Source organism: Puma concolor, chromosome D2 (assembly GCF_028749965.1).
Source record: "Puma concolor isolate L17-30 chromosome D2, mPumCon1.1.hap2, whole genome shotgun sequence".
Taxonomy (NCBI): domain Eukaryota; kingdom Metazoa; phylum Chordata; class Mammalia; order Carnivora; family Felidae; genus Puma; species Puma concolor.
This window is the reverse complement of record NC_141677.1, coordinates 56,455,470-56,472,663: the sequence shown is the minus strand read 5'-3', so window position 1 is coordinate 56,472,663 and position 17,194 is coordinate 56,455,470. Positions and strand designations below refer to the sequence as shown.

Genomic DNA, 17,194 nt, shown 5'->3' with positions numbered 1-17,194 from the left:
ATGCTAGGCCCCTTGCCCTATTCCCCTTACCTGGAACACTCTTTCCTGAGATATCTGCATGCCTCCTCCCTCTCTCACTGCAGATCTTACCTAAATGTCACCTCAGTGAGGCCTTCCCGACTAGCCTATTTCAACATATTGCTTTTCCAAGGCTAACCCCAAACCCCTTCCCTGCTGATTTTTCTCCTTGCACTTACAACTCTGTAATATTGCATATATATTTCTTATGTCTTTATTGCCTGTCTCAATCACTCCATTAAAACTTAAGCTCCATGAGGGAAGGGCATTTTGCTGTTTTGTTTGACCACTATATATCTATCCCCAATGCCTTGATCCATGGCAGGCACACGATGATGAATGAATGAATGAATGAATGAATGCAGTATTTTCTGTATTTCGTGTGTCTCCACATTTAGATTATAAACTCCTTGAGGAAGTTTATGCCTTAAGGCAGCAATTTTCACATGTCTTGGTCTCAGGACCATTTAAACACTCTTAAAATCATTGCAGACCCAAAGACCTTTGGTTCACATGTTTCTTTCTATTGATACTTAATGTATTAATTAAAACAGACATTTAAGGGGCGCCTGGGTGGCGCAGTCGGTTAAGCGTCCGACTTCAGCCAGGTCACGATCTCGCGGTCCGGGAGTTCGAGCCCCGCGTCGGGCTCTGGGCTGATGGCTCGGAGCCTGGAGCCTGTTTCCGAGTCTGTGTCTCCCTCTCTCTCTCTGCCCCTCCCCCGTTCATGCTCTGTCTCTCTCTGTCCCAAAAATAAATAAAAAACGTTGAGAAAAAAAAAGACATTTAAAACATATTTATTAATCCATTTTTAATTAAAACTTTTATTTTTTCCTTTAAAAATGTTAAACCCATTACATGTTAACATAAAATATTTTCATGAAAAACCACTATATTTTCCAAACAAAAACAATTGAGTGGAAAGAGTGGCATTGTTTTGCATTTTTGAAGTCTCTTTAATGCCTAGACTAACAGGGACAGCTGGATTCTCATATCTGCCTCTACATTCAATCTGTTGCGATGTTTTTCTGGCTGAAGTAGATGAAGAACTTTGGGCTTCACAAAGATACGGATTTGGAAAAGACCTCACAACCTCTCTGAAAGAATCCTGGGGATTCCTGAGGTCCTCAGACCATGCTTTGAGAACCACTGCAATTAAGGATTTTTTTTGGCGTGTGAATGATTTGTCAGTGTGTGTGCCCCCTGCAGCGCCCAGCACAGTGTTGAGAGTATGGACATAATAACTTCTCAAGATAAGATGAAGACCCCATTGATTTTTCAAATCCCTTCCAGGATTTCCAGAAGGGGGAAGCCCAGCTGTGGATGGCCAGTTTTCATCTAACCCTCATTTGTCAGAACAGGTATGAATGAACTCTTATTGCTACCATTAAGATGCAGGAAAGGGCATGTTTTCTTGTAAGGGGTTTGGGGTAAAGCTTGAGGATAGACTGTATTTTAAAAGTCAGCTTGTGAGTTATCACTTGCTGATGGATACAGACTACACTTTTCTTTTTCAGGGATTAAGTCCCTGCTCGATGTATTCCACTTTGTATTCTAGATGCCCTAAATAACAATTGTGTTTCTTCAAAACTAGCAAAGAAGTATGTTGTTTTTATTGTTCTTCCTCTCACACAGATTCTATTTAAACTGTGTAATTTTCTCAGAATAGATCTGTGGAGGCATATGATATTAAAACACACAACGCAGCCCAGTTTTTAAAAAGACAGAGAAAGAACTCTGTATGCCCTTGGGCAAGTCTCCCTAAGCTTTCTCAGATGTAAAATAGGGATGATATTATATGTCCTTCTTGCCTTCAAAACAGTTAAAAGAATCAAATAAGATAATATTTGGTAAAAACATTTTGGAAATTAAGATGCACTCCACAAAGCAACAACAATAAGATCACAATAGAAAGGGAGATTATAACTTGTTTAAGAGGAAGGAATAAATGGCTCAGGAATCAGGCAGGATTGATTGATTGACTGATTGATAAGAATGCTCAAGCACTAAGGCCAAATGAGAAAAAAGTCAATCATGTAATCCTGTGATTGATCAAAAGAAGCAGAAGACTCATTTTCAAATTACTGGTCCAAACACAGATTTGTCTTGGTAATGCAAAGTGGGACGTTGTTTTCAGTGCCAGAAGGTACTGTGCTACTGACATTCTTTTCCATTTCACAGGAAGCTGACATCCACTGCAAGCCGTGGTTTGCCGGTGCCTGCGATCGAAAGTCTGCTGAAGAGGCTTTATACAGATCAAACAAGGTTTGACCATTTAAAAGACTTTTTTAATGTTTATTCATTTTTGAGAGAGAGAGAGAGAGAGAGAGAGGAGAGAGAAACAGCCTGAGCAGGGGAGGGGCAGAGAGAGGGAGACACAGAATCCAAAGCAGGTTCCAAGCTCCAAGCTGTCAGCACAGAGCTGGACGTGGGGCTCGAACTCACAAACCATGAGATCATGACCTGAGCCGAAGTCAGATGCTTAACCCACTGAGCCACCCAGGTGCCCCAGGTGTGACCATTTTTAAATCCCATATTCTGTTCCCAGTCTACTATAGGCACAGCTGTCATCCCAATAATTCGCTGACCAAATAATTGCAGCGATTATAGATGCAGGGATCTTTTTTATTTACTTATTCAAGAGCCATTGCCATCCCCTCCTGTCTTTCAAGCATCTCCCTCTTTGTTCCTACATCTTATTTCTATTTGTCCTTCCTTTGCAAGGATCCATAGGCCCCACTGCTCTCCAAACAGTGGGAGAGAAGGCTGCAGGGGCAGATCTCTGTAAGGCTTGCTCCTACATGAGATCCATTCAGGAGTGAGAAGTAACAGTCTATTTTGGATCAATGCATGGGTTAAAAGATCAAGGTCAAGGTGGCAGAAAGTACCTGGAAGTAAATTTTTAGAGAGTCCAAGGCAAATCATGTAGGAAACACTAGGAGCAGTTAGTTTAGAAAATCCAAAATTAAAGTGCCACCTTTCCTTTTCTTGCTCTTTCCTTCTTCCATTTCTTTCTTTTTTTTTTTTTTCACTTGCACCTACTTTGTCAGAATATATGACAGTTACATACTGGTTTTTGCTACCTTTGCTCTAGTCCTACCTCTACAATTAAATATATTAAATGCTTTCCATTCATCCCTTTGCTGGCTGGCTTTCCAGTTATCTCTTTTTGTTTGACAAATCTCACCTTGTAGTAGATTCTCAGGAAGGACTATGTTTACATTATTCCCTGAGTTCTTGCACATTCAAAGCTGTTTTTTTATAACCTGATAACCTGGAGGATACCTTGACAGCTTATAAAAACCCTTGTCTTGAGTTTTGAAAGTGTTGCTCCATTGTATTGTTTTTTTTTTTTTTAAGTTTATTTATTTTCTTTTTTGAGACAGAGAGAGAGAGCACACACATACACACACAGAGGGGAGGAGCAGAAAGAAGGAGAGACAGAATCCTAAGTAGGCTCCATGCATCAGCACAGAGCCCAATGTGGGGCTCGAACTCGTGATCCGTGAGATCATGAACTGAGCTGAGACCAAGAGTCAGACGCTTAACCAACCGAGCCACCCTGGTGCCCCACCTTGTTTTATAGGATGTTTTTGAGAAGTCCGTTGCTAATGTTATTTTCTTACCCTTATGTGTGATTTCATATTTTAGTCTGAAGGCTCTGCAGACCTTTTGTTTTTAAAATCTAATAGTTTTCTAGAATGTGTCTCTGAGTTGATTTTCAGGTCAATTTTTTCAGATAGATGGAACCCCTTTCTATATATAGATTTAAGTTTTCTCTTATTTCCAATAAATTTATTTTTCCAATAAAATTCCAGTCTTAAACAGTAGTTCTCTTCTATTGTTTTGTTTTTCTCTTCAAGGACTCAAATTACATGCATTTTGGGCCTTTTTTGTCTTTCTTCCATTTTAACCACTCTGACCCTATTGTATTTCTTCTTCTTCTTCTTCTTCTTCTTCTTCTTCTTCTTCTTCTTCTTCTTTTAAATCTCCTTTTTTGTTGTTTTCTGTCTTGGTTGCTTCCATGCCTTCCTTTACTCATTTATCGTATCTTCATTTAAAGGTATTGTCCCTTGGGCATCTTGTAATTTCTTCATTTCTGACCCAGATTTGCCTTTCTCTTCAGTTTCCTTCCTGAGTTTGATGAACTCTTGTTGCATTTCTTCCTTCTGCTTTTTGTCCATTTTTTGTTCAAAATTTTTGAATTTCTGATATAGAATATTTATTTTTTAAGTTTTTAAATTATGTATTCATTTTAAGTAATCTCTACACCCAACATGTGGCTCAAACTCACGACCCCAAGATTAAGAGTTTCATGCTCTACTGCCAGACAGACACCCCTAGAATATTTTATAAAATATTTAATTAATTTGGTATGTTGTGTTACAGTTTTTTCTGCTTCAGTATAAGTTTTGGGGAAGAGAATTCTCATCACATCAAATGTTTTGATTCCCAATTTCTGCTTTCTTCTCATAGTACTTTTAAATGGAATTTGTTTCATATTTCTTTTAGTCATAGGTAACTTGTAGACATGGTTCCTAGTTCAAGAGTGCCCTTTTTATTTAATCTTAATCTAAAGATTAAACATTTCTAAATCTATAAATATAACATCTTATTTCATGCATCAAAAAGCTGGCATTGACCTCACTCCGGATTTTCTGTAAGTATATATTTTACTGAAGTATTTTCTTGGAAAATAATAAACTATAATCAATGATGAAAATCACATAGCTCAATAATTACATTTGGAATATAATGTAGGTATGAACTGATTAATAACCTGTGAAAACATAAATATACTCACCGTAATCATGTTTTTCTTTTAATAAACAGGATGGATCATTTCTTATTCGGAAAAGCTCCGGCCATGATTCCAAACAGCCATATACACTAGTTGTATTCTTTAATAAGCGAGTATATAATATCCCTGTGCGATTTATCGAAGCAACAAAGCAGTATGCTTTGGGCAGGAAGAAAAATGGTGAAGAGGTCAGTAACATCTCTTTTAATCCAACTCTATAACTATGTATTGAGCACAATGATGTCATAGTGTGTTAGGTGCTAGAAATGAAGAGAAAGGATGCAAGGGCACTCGGTGTGAGGCTTGCATACATGTCATAAAAAGAGTACAAGATAAAATACTGTGTTCAGGCAGCATAATCTACAGAAGATGGGAGAATAGACTTGCATGATGTAAAGGCTGCACTTAGTCCCTTTATCCTGTTACTTAGTGGACTCAGTCTGATTCAGTATTTTGGTTCAGAGGAATATAGAAATCAAAGTTGAAATGTCAAGTAGAATTAATGTTGTAAGAATGAAGGTCAGTGTCCAGAGCTCCTAAGAACTAGGATCTCAATTCAAATACCAAAGCAGATGACCAAGGGGGCACCTGGGTGGCTCAGTCGCTTGAGCATCCGACTTTGACTCAGGTCATGATCTCACGGTTCGTGAGTTCGAGCCCCATGTCGGGCTCTGTACTGACCGCTTGGAGCCTGGAGCCTGCTTCGGATTCTGTGTCTCCCTCTCTCTCTGCCCCTCCTCCACTCATGCTCTGTCTCTCTCTCAAAAATAAATAAACATTAAGAAAAATGTAAAAGTAGATGACCAAGGAAGGATCAGAAGAGATGCAGAAACTTGTGTTGATACATTAGATTCCCATGGACCCGGATGAGCTTTTGGGCCTGCAGCAAGAGAAAAGCATTACAGTAGGTCTTGAGTACCAACCAGATTTAAAGTCCAACCCCTCTTTAATCTAGACTAAACTCAATGTTTACCATACCTCTGCTTAGCCAGTTTGTTTTTATAAGTGAGCCCTGAAATATGGGCTGGAATAATCCATAAATGGTCAGAAAGGGAGTGAAACTTGTACTGGCCTGGAGTAATGGGTTGAATTTGAGTAGCTAAAATGAAAGTTAAAGATGAGAAGGAGAAAAATGGAAAGAACAATCTAAGCAGAGGAAATAGCATTTAAAAATTCAAGTTAAGAAATATTTATTTTCAATACTCCTTCAGAAACAACTATACCCATTCTGAACCCAGCAGTTGTTAGAAAGCATCTGAATTGTTAGAAATTGTCATAATTGTCATCTTCTCCACTAGATGAGGCCACGGACTAAACTAGGTCTTGCTCATCTCTGTATTTCCAGAATCACAGAAGAATAGCTGACTTTAGTGGATATTTGATATATACTTATTAAATGATGAATTTATTTGTTGATTGATTACAGGCAGGAGAGTAGCATTTGTAAAACAAACCGATAAGGTCTTCTGTCAATAAATATATTCTTTATTTTGCTTTTTTTTTAATTATAAAAAATTCATATCTTAAAATTTACCATATTAGTCATTTTTAAGTGTGTAGTTTAGTAATGTTAAATATATTTGCAATGTTGTAAAACAGATCTCCAGAGCTTTTAATCTTGCATATTTGAAATTCTATGTTCATTGAAAACAACTCCCCTTTTCCACTTTCCCCCAGTCCTTGGCAATTATCATTCTACTTTCTATTTCTATGAATTTGACTGCTTTAGATACCTAATATAAGCAGGATCATACAATATTTGTCCTTTTGTGACTGGCTTATTCCATGTAGCATTATATCCTCAAGGTTTATCCATGCTGTGCAGTACATGACAAGATTTCTTTCCATTTTGAGGCTGCATAGTATTCCATTATATTGTATACCACATTGTGTTTATCCGTTCATCTGTTGATGGACCTTTGGCTATTGTTGATGGCTCTCATAAATAGTTCTTTTATGAACATGGGCATGAAAATGTCTTTGAGACCCTGCTTTCAGTTCTTCTAAGTATATATCCAGAAGTGGGATTGCTGGATCATATGGTAGTTCTATTTTAAAATTTTTGAGGAGCCTCCATATTGTTTTCTGTAGTGATTACCTCATTTTACAATCCTACCAACAGTGCACAAGGGCTCCAACTTTTCCACATGCCTCCCAAACACGTGAAATTTTCTGGGATTTTTAAATAGTAGTTATCTTAATGGGTGAGAGGTGATATCTTACTGGGGTTTTGATTTGAATTTCTCTGGTGATTAGTGATTTTGAGCATCTTTTCATTTGTATATCATCTCTAAAGAAATGTCTATTCAAGTCCTTTGCCCATTTTTTTTTTAATTTTTTTTCAACGTTTATTTATTTTTGGGACAGAGAGAGACAGAGCATGAACGGGGGAGGGGCAGAGAGAGAGGGAGACACAGAATCGGAAACAGGCTCCAGGCTCTGAGCCAGCAGCCCAGAGCCTGACGCGGGGCTCGAACTCACGGACCGCGAGATCGTGACCTGGCTGAAGTCGGACGCTTAACCGACTGTGCCACCCAGGCGCCCCTCCTTTGCCCATTTTTAAGTTGGGTTATTTGATCTTTTGGTTTTGTGTTGTGGGAGTTCTTTATATATTCTAAGTTTTAAACCATTGTCAGATAGGTGATTTGCAAATATTTTCCCCCATTCTATGGACTGCCGTTTCACTCTTTTGATTGTGACCATTGATGAACAGAAGTTTTTTAACTTAATGTAGTCATATTTGTCTATTTTTGGTTTTGTTGCCTGCGGTTTTTGGTGCCATATTCAAGAAATCATTGCCAAATACAATTTCATGAAAATTTTCCCGTTTTCTTCTAGGAGTTTTATAGTTTGGGGTTTTATTTTGCCTTTAATAAGGTCTCAGATAATCAGAAAATGCAAAAAGTCCTGAAACTGAAGACACAAAACATATATCAAGACCAAACTTGGGTTTTAAAATATAGATTGCATTATCATTTAAAACCAGTTAAATCTTTCTCCCTCTTTCTCTGATCCTCCCCTGTTCATGCTTGCTCTCTCTCTCTGTCTCAAAAATAAATAAATGTTAAAAAAAAATTTTTAAAAAAAAGGGGGGGGCACCTGGGTGGCTCGGTCGGTTAAGCGTCTGACTTCGGCTCAGGTCATGATCTCGCGGTCTGTGGGTTCGAGCCCCGCGTCGGGCTCTGTGCTGACAGCTCAGAGCCTGGAGCCTGTTTCAGATTCTGTGTCTCCCTCTTTCTCTGACCCTCCCCTGTTCATGCTCTCTCTCTGTCTCAAAATAAATAAATGTTAAAAAAAAATTTTTTTAAATAAAACCAGTTAAATTTTAACAGAACTGTCTGCTTTTTCCTACTCAGAAAAAAACGTCATTCTCACTGAAACCTTTATCTGACAAATCTTTCAAAATAGATGCTCTTGGGGCGCCTGGGTGGCGCAGTCGGTTAAGCGTCCGACTTCAGCCAGGTCACGATCTCGCGGTCCGTGAGTTTGAGCCCCACGTCAGGCTCTGGGCTGATGGCTCGGAGACTGAAGCCTGTTTCTGATTCTGTGTCTCCCTCTCTCTCTGCCCCTCCCCCGTTCATGCTGTCTCTCTCTGTTCCAAAAATAAATAAACGTTGAAAAAAAAAAAAAATTAAAAAAAAAAAAAACTGTTTAAAAAAAAAAAAATAGATGCTCTTCAGTAGGAATCATTGGTAGCAGATGATGGTGATCCTAGTAGGGTAGAGTGACTTTGGATGGATGGTTTCATTCTAAAGCCTCCCCAGGCCATGGTCCAATACTTCTTTAAGAGGGTTAAGGGTAGGTGAGGGAGCTGTCCTGTTTAGAACTCCTGAAACTCTCTCATATATTTTGAACTCTCAGAGGGACTCTGGACTCTCTTGTCCTGCTAAGGAAACTCTGGTAAATAGTGATTCCTTTTGGCTTAAAGAGTCTTTATCACTATCACTCCCTACATATCCACCTATAGATACCAAAAAAAGAAAAGAAAAAAAAAAAAAAGAAAAGAAAAAAGAAATAAAAGGGAAAAAAAGCATATTATTATAATGGTATCTGGAAGTGCTGACAGAGTCCATTAAAACTCTTAAGTTATCTACAATAAAAAGGTTATTTCTCCCATATACTGAACATCTTAATGGAAAATTAAAACTTTGGTTACATGATGTCAACCATGTGGATATTGTGAAAAGTCTGTTTGCCTGTATTTGCGTAGAAAAAGAAACCAATTGATTAACTGTTCAACTACTTTATGCAGTTGTTTTGGCATTATATAGATACAGTATTGAGTAATTTTATAGCTTTGATATCTATTTGCTTTATTTTATGGACCATGGGATTTTGAGTTATCAGTTTGTTTTTCTGTCCATGTATGAATACCTCAAAAACAATGAATTACTATAGACAAAAAAAAAAGAAAAAAAAGAGCACTGAAGGGAAATTGCAACTAAGTTATGCTCAATTCTACATCCAATATGTTTCAGCTCTCAACTCTGCTCCCTACTTCACACATTTCAACTCACCTCAACTCCATATTTCAAACATTTCAAATGCCCAAACACTCCAACAAAGAAATACTCAAAAATATTCAGGGACTAGAATGACAGACTGAGATGTTTGCATAGTTATAGCAACTCTCTCCTGTGTTTACTGGGTTCAGAACACTTTTGCTTGGAATCCACTTAAAAGAGATTGTGCTATTCCATTTCCTGGTTCTTTCATCCATCAATTTAACTTCCAACTGCATTCAATTTAACAACATGCTATGCCAAGCAAACAGAATGAATATCATTGATTTCATTGGCGATTGACAAAGAGCTGAGTGATTGAAGAGAAAGCTAAGAAATAAAAACTGAAGATACTTGAAGGTCCCTGTCTCTTACCTCTCCTCCCTGACCTAATATTCAGATAGCCAATTATCTAAAAGACAACTGGTATTTCATTTGAAAAAGTTGACCAGTATTCTGAATACTTTATTCAATACATAGATATTTAGAAGGTATTCAAATAACTAAAAAACTTTTAATTCTGGATGTTTGTCTTTATATTAAAAATTAAAATACAATAAAATCAATTGGTAATAGTTGCTAAATTTATGGCAGTGTGACAAAACGATAACTACTTTTTTGAAAACGACTCTAAATGCATTTATTTATGATTGTGAGCTCATAGCACTTTTTTATAATCAATGCATTTCATTTCCTGTTCTGTGTTATATTTATTTTGTGTTCCTTTCAACTATTGATAATTTTCCAGAAGAACATTTTAAAATCATAGACAATAGGAATTAACATTTGGGAAAATAAATATGTATGGCAAGAACTTGGCATGGATTACATTATTAATTACCTCTAAATTAATTATTAATTAGCTCTGGGAGCTAGAGCAGAAATGGAAATATGAGAATTTGTAAAGCTTCTCTATTCAAAAAGGAAAACAAAGTAAAACAAGCATGGATTAATCTGGAAAATAATTCTTCTGACACCAAATTCTAGGGTTAATTTATTACATCAGTCCTTATATCTCAGATTTATGCAACGTAACAGATAGTCTATGTTTTGTAAAAATGTAGAGAAACTCAGTGTATGACAGTTTTATACTTGTTACCAAATAAAAAACTATTAAAATATTGCATCATAACTCAATGAAGTAATTTCTCTAAGGGGTTCCACTAATTTAGGCTGCCAGTGTTTTTAGTGTTACCGAATATAAGAAAGGCCAGAGTCTGCCACCTCAAGTGTTCCACCCTTTGTTAAATTAGACTTTTTTGGGTAGAATGTCTGCTGAGACCTAGTAACTTTGACTAACTTGAGAAAGTGGGAGAAGATGGGAGGAGCAGAGCTCTAAGTTAATGTGAATTCCAATGTTTAATTCATTTATGTTTTCTTGCTCTAGTACTTTGGAAGTGTTGCTGAAATTATCAAGAATCATCAACATAGGCCTCTGGTTCTTATCGACAATCAGAATAATACAAAAGATTGGACAAGATTGAAATATGCAGTTAAAGTTTCATAGATTTCTTGAAAAAGGTCAACATCATTGCTTCAGACATTTTCCTTATTTCTACTTTTTGAGAAAAAGCCCCAAAACTTCATATTTTGGATTATGAACCATCCACTAATAAGATAGAAGATGGAGGCAGCTATTGAGGTGGTCACCCATATCTTCATAAGAAGCTCACGCAGACTTGTTCTACTGTCTGACCTGATGAACTGTGAATATTTGGTGAGGTTGCGTTATCATGCTACTAAAATTCTCTAAATAAATGTCTTTATTTAAAAGAAACAGGTGTAAAGTCTTTTTAGTCATGTAAGAAAATAACACTCTATTTTCAAAATAAGAAAATAATAGTCTTGGATTAAAACAGGGCTGCTGGAAATTTGGGCCACCACAACGGTCACTGGTACACTACTGTAATGCCTACTGCCAATGCTTGACAATTATGTCTTGGTCGAACTTTTAATGTGTAGAAAATACGATATAGATAATGTACAATATTTATAAGTGCAAATTAAGGGGGATGTAATATTCCTTTTTGTGAGTGCTCCCAACCATGGGAGATGTATACAGATATGAACTTTCTAGAAGTTCTTGTCCATGATTAGGTTGTTAGCTTTGGTCTACCCTCTTTGATTATACCCTCTTTGATCTGCATGTCTATTAAATGGACCCCTAAGCTTGATTTGAGATTCCAAGTGGGGTGAGAGCAAAACTAGACTAAAAGCCTAGGGAAACATCGCACAGAACAAGGGCAGAAAAGCAGACATTGATGAACACTAAGGAATAAAATAGATACCATTATGAACAGTCACATCCAAGGCCTTAGATCATCCCAGAAATGTAATATATTTTGTCATATCAAAGCTTTTTATTCTACTACATACTTTTTAGGCAGCACTTAAATGATAAGGCAGCTAATTAAGATAAATCTAATAAATTAAGTGAGGAATACACTTGATCACTGAATAAGACAGCAACCTCTGAAAAGATTTTGAAAGGTTAGAAGGCAATATTTCAGAGTAACACACAGACTCATTTGTAAAGATAACTGTATTTTTTTAATGTCATATGCTTCCATATAATAGCATTTTTAGCTGTCATAATGGGTTGAATTGTCCCCCCCCCCAAAAATATGTTGAAATCCTATCCCTAAATGTACCTCAAAATATGACCTAAAGAGGTATTTACAGATGTAGTCAAATTAAGATGAGGCTATTAGGGTGGGCCCCAATCCACCTGTCCTTATACAAAGGTGGAATTCACAGACCCAGACATGAACAGAGAGAAGACTATATGAAGAGATGCCCAGGGAGAATGCCATGTGAAGACAGAGGACTGGAGTGATATATCTACAAGCCTAGGAGTGCTGAAGATTGCCAGTAAGCCCCCAGGAGATAGGAAGAGGCAAGGAAAGATTCCCCCAAGGGTTTCAGACGGAACGTGACCAAGCTGACACCTTGATTTCAGATTTCTAGCCCTCCAGAACTGGGAGACAATGAATATCTGTTTTATTTCTTTTAAGTCACCCAATTTGTAGTACTTTCTTATGGTAGTCCTAGGAAACAATCTATACACATTTTTGACAATAAAATCAAATATAAATGGGCTTTGGAAATTTTACTTGGAAAGGTTTTTTTTCTCCTTTTAGGAAAACAATAGAATCATTTAGAATGTTAGCAGAGATAATTCACAATTTAAAGAAAACTGGATTTATCTTTTGTAAAACAAATCATCCATTTGTAGTGTGAAGTATGAGGTTTCTGTTTTAGTTTTCCTCAGTGTTATATGGAATGCTTTTCTACTTAAGTAAATGTTCACTAATTCCTTCTGCTACCACGATGATCCTGGCTCCACAACATCCTCTTCTGATCCGCCCCACTCTGTTCCCCCAGGTAGCTTATTCCAGCCAGGTGAAGGAGCATAGCCATGAGATCATCCTAATCCAGTCGACTGATACTCAGCACTGCTAGGGTAGGTCTCTTGGAGCAGAGACTGGGAGAATTTCTGGGAGCTAAGCCAGTCTCTGCTGAGGATCCACTTCTCTCCAAAGCTGGAGAAACACTCAATCCAAGACAGCAATCTTTCCCCCTTCCACCTGTTACAAGAGCACACTGCAGGACGGCCGTACCTACTTCTCTAGAACCCTCCTGCACCGGTGGTATAGGCTACTCTATGAGACTAGAAAAGTTTCAAGAGATCTCAAAGGCCGTATCTGTGATTTGCAGTGCTCGACAAACAAGTGGTTTTGCATAGGGAGATTTTCAGGCAAACCAGGCGGTGGAATAAAAGCCACCAGTCAAGGAGAAGAACATTGTATAGCAGCTCAAGGAAACAAACCACTAGAGTTCCTGTTTTGTGTTTCAAGGATGTTGCAAAGTCCACTGCAGCTGAAGTAGGAGGAGGACTGTTTGTATATTCAAATGGACAACAGAGATGGGAAGCATAGGCCTGTGGCCATGAGGAGCCTGAAGTAGGCTCTAACCAGTCATCCAGGTCAGTGGTTCAGACACCTCGCACTCTGGGAGCTAAACCGCTCCCACTGCAGCTGTGACAAACTTGCCTACACGGGAATGAATCCCAGAGAACAGAATGTAGAGATGTAAATGAGACACGAGGCCACATGAGACATGATCTTAAAGCCAGACTGAACTTCTGTCCTTCAAAATGGACTTAAGATGCCATATGATAGACTATTTCTAGGCAGGGTTGCAAGGAAATCACTAAAAACCTATCTCCCAGCAAGGTTAGTTGTACCAAATGCCCTTGGCACTTAGCAGCTGCGTCTAACCATGAAGTGGGGTGATATTGGCTTCAGACTTGGCTCTGGGTGCCCCAGTCCTACCACTTACCAGTATGTTATCAGGTATGTGTCTTACCATTCCAAGCCTCAGTTTCTACATTGTAAAACAGCATCTTTTTGGTAATGGTACAAGAACTAAGATAAGCTAATATATGTTTAATACCTGGCATTTGGTTGTGCCTAATAAATATTAATTTCTAGTCCCCTAACCAAAGTCTCCTTTGCAGAAATAAAATGTAGACAATCCTTCAAATAAACTGACCTATTAAGTATCTTTGGGCATTTAATAATTTTAATTTTGTCTCAAGAAATTCCCAAATATTTCTTTATGTCCATGGTGATTAATCTTGTAGTTATTACAAAATTCTTCGAGAATTTGATGAGAGGCATGGGTCTTTGCCCCCAGGGAAATATGCATTTATGGGGACACACAAACTTTAATCAAATTTCATGAGATCCATGGACCCCTAGGGCCTGTCAATGGACCATGGGTACAAAGATCCAAGGCTAAGGACCTTGCCCTATATCTTAAAATGTGAAGCATCAAGAGGGATATACTATTCTACTAACAACCTGAGCGATGTAACTCTCCCATGAGCCAAGAAGCAGGATACTACTATGGCTTAATGCAGGGGCTTGAGAGTGAGTTGCCTCAATCTCTGCTTGTAATCCATGCTCCACCAATAATACAGTGTGTGAACTTGGGCAAGTTCCATGTCTTGGTGTCCTCATTTGTAAAATGGAGATGATAATGCAACCTACCTTATGAGTTTGTTAAATGAGTGAACTAAATGTTGTAAAAGTTGAAAGTGTTCATTATTATTCTTTCACTCAACCAGCCAACATTCACTGAGTCTGCTGTATGTCTGTCAGTATGCATGTCAGACACATGAAATGCACAAATAATCTCAAGACCTTGAAGGCAACCAAATAGCCACTCAAGTATCTTTTGAAATTGGAGTCATCGTTTTATAAAAATATCAAATAGAACTTTTTATCCAGGATGATAAATGCACTTAAAATAATGGCAGACAATTAGAATAACCCTGGAGAGAAAATCATGTAAGTAAAATAAAAGTCCCTACTTAAAAGCACTTGCCTGTTACCTCCAATGTATTGTCTCCCCCTTTTTCCCCCTAGACAAACGCAGAACTTTAAAACTTTATCTGTTATGGGGCACCTGGGTTGCTCAGTCGGTTAAGCGGCTGACTTCAGCTCAGGTTATGATCTCACAGTCCGTGAGTCTGAGCCCCGCACTGGGCTCTGGGTGGACATCTCGGAGCCTGGAGCCTGCTTCGGATTCTGTGTCTCCCTCTCTCTCTGCCCCTCCCCAACTCATGCTCTGTCTCTCAAAAATGAATAAATGTTTAAAAAAAATGAAATTTTACCTGTTATCTTTTTCTTACCTATACATGGGCCACTTAGGCCTATGTCTTAATCTTGCTGGTTCTGTCCTTCACTAGCCGTGTAATCTTGAACAAAGTACTCAATGAACTTGTTTTTCTTACTTCCCTTGCAGGGTTTTTTATGAGAATAATATATACAAATACCTAGGACATACTAGGTCTCAACAAATGCTATTGACATAGCTGAAGCCTCAAATACCCCACTGTAAGTCTAAAGGCAAAAGACACAATTTGAAGATTATTGCAGTAAAGCCATTGTGAGAAGACATAGGCCTAAACTCTGGCAGTGACCAGACTCCTATAAAGAAACAGATGTAAAGGAAACGTCTAAGGATTAACACAAGAAAGTTAACTGACTGCATAGAGGAATAGGGTGAAATATGAGTCCCCACTGACTCTACTGTTTCAAGCCTGGATACCTGGAAGACTGGCACTGCCTCTGACCAAAAGACAAAAGTCTGTAGGGAGAGCTGACCTGTGTTAATTCTTGACCACATAGTTCTAAGAGTCTCAAGGGCAATTCATTGAATAGAGTATCAGAACAAGCCAGAAGACTTACATTCACATATGGGCTCAAATTTAGGAAAATTTATTTTATTTGTCTGGTAAAAAATCTTAGAAAATATTCTGGAGGCTAGGGTATTAGAAGAACTGTGTTAAATGTTAACACAACCTTAGTTGTTTTACATTTTTGTTTGGTTTTTATGATGACATAAAGAAGTGGTGTTTTATGAAGATTGTTCTGACAAGGTACAGCTGAAAATTGAAAGGCTGGAGGCAGACAGAGTGGCCATTGGGCTAACCTAGGCCTTGAAGTGCTGAGGTTCCAGCCTAGTATGAATGGACCAAGAAGGGAAAGGAAGGAAACACCAGAAAAAGATACTCCAGGACTTGGAAGTCGGCACAATGTTTTTGAGATTCATCCATATCATTATGTGTATCACTAGTTGTTTCTTTCTACGGCTAAGTAGTTTGCCAATATGTGGATATACATCAATTTGTTTTTCTATTCATTCATTGATGGAATTTGATTGTTTCTGGTTTTGAAATGATTGAAGTTGCTATGAACATTTGTGTGGAAGACTTTATGTGAACATATGTTTTAGTTCCTCTTAAGTAAGTAAATGCCTAGGAGTAGTAATCCTGAGTCACACAGAAAGTGCGTGTTTAACTTTGTGAGAAACTGCCAAAGTGTTTTCCAAAGTGGATGCACCATTTTACAGTGACATCAACAATATATAAGAGTTATGCTTCTCCACACTCTACACAGCACTTAACATTATAGGTATTTTCATTTTAATCATTCTAGCAGGTATATAATAGTATTTCACTATGGCTTTAATTTGAATTTTCTTGATGACTAGTGATACTGAACATCTTTTCATGTGTATATATTTTCCTTTTTTTAAAGGTCTGTTCAAATCTTTTGCCCATTTGAAAAATTGGGTTGTCAAAAAAATAAACAAAGAAACAAAAGGGGCGCCTGGTGGCTCAGTTAGTTAAGCACCTGACCCTTGATTTCGGCTCAGGTCATGTTCCTAGGATCATGGGATCAAGCCCTGCATCAGGCTCAGCATAGACCCTGCTTAAGATTCTTTCTCCCTCTTTCTCTGCCCTTCCCCTACTCACGCACACACTCTCTGTTAAATAAATAAATAAATAAATAAATAAATAAATAAATAAAAGGTTGTTTGTCTTCTTTTTATTAAGTTATATGAATATATTATATATTCTGGATATAACTCCCTTGACAAATACATGTATTGTGAATATATTATTTTGCTTCCCTGGAGTAAGCCCTACTTAATCATGATACATTGTCCATTTTATATATTGCTGGATTTGATTTGCTAATACAGTGTTAAGTATTTTTGCATATACATTCATAAAGGACGTTTTCTTATAATGTCTTTCTCAGGTTTTAGTATTAGGGGAATGATCACCTCATAAATGACGTAAAAATGTTCTCTTTTCTACTTTCTGAAAGAATTTGTATATTACCGATACTATTGCTTCCTAATATGTTTGATAGAATTCACCAGGAAGGCATCTGGGCTGGTGTTCTCTTTGTGTGAAGGTTTTTAATTATGAAAGCAATTTCTTGAATAGATATAGGCTATTGAGATTTTCTATTTATTCTATGTATTTTGTTAATTCATGTCTTCAAAAGAATGT

At 37.6% G+C, this 17,194-nt stretch overlaps 1 protein-coding gene across 2 annotated transcripts in view; it reads left to right on the top strand.

Annotated features, from left to right (window-relative positions):
- The window catches only part of BLNK (B cell linker), a 78,169-nt gene extending 67,071 nt beyond the window's left edge, over positions 1–11,098 (top strand). For both annotated transcript variants that reach the window (XM_086680507.1, XM_086680508.1), the window contains 4 exons: positions 1,312–1,379; positions 2,200–2,283; positions 4,852–5,007; positions 10,709–11,098. In XM_086680507.1, the coding sequence (XP_086536633.1) occupies positions 1,312–1,379; positions 2,200–2,283; positions 4,852–5,007; positions 10,709–10,828 (428 nt within the window). In that variant the 3' untranslated portion in view covers positions 10,829–11,098. The remainder of the gene's footprint in view (positions 1–1,311; positions 1,380–2,199; positions 2,284–4,851; positions 5,008–10,708) is intronic.
- The last annotated feature ends 6,096 nt before the right edge of the window (positions 11,099–17,194 follow it).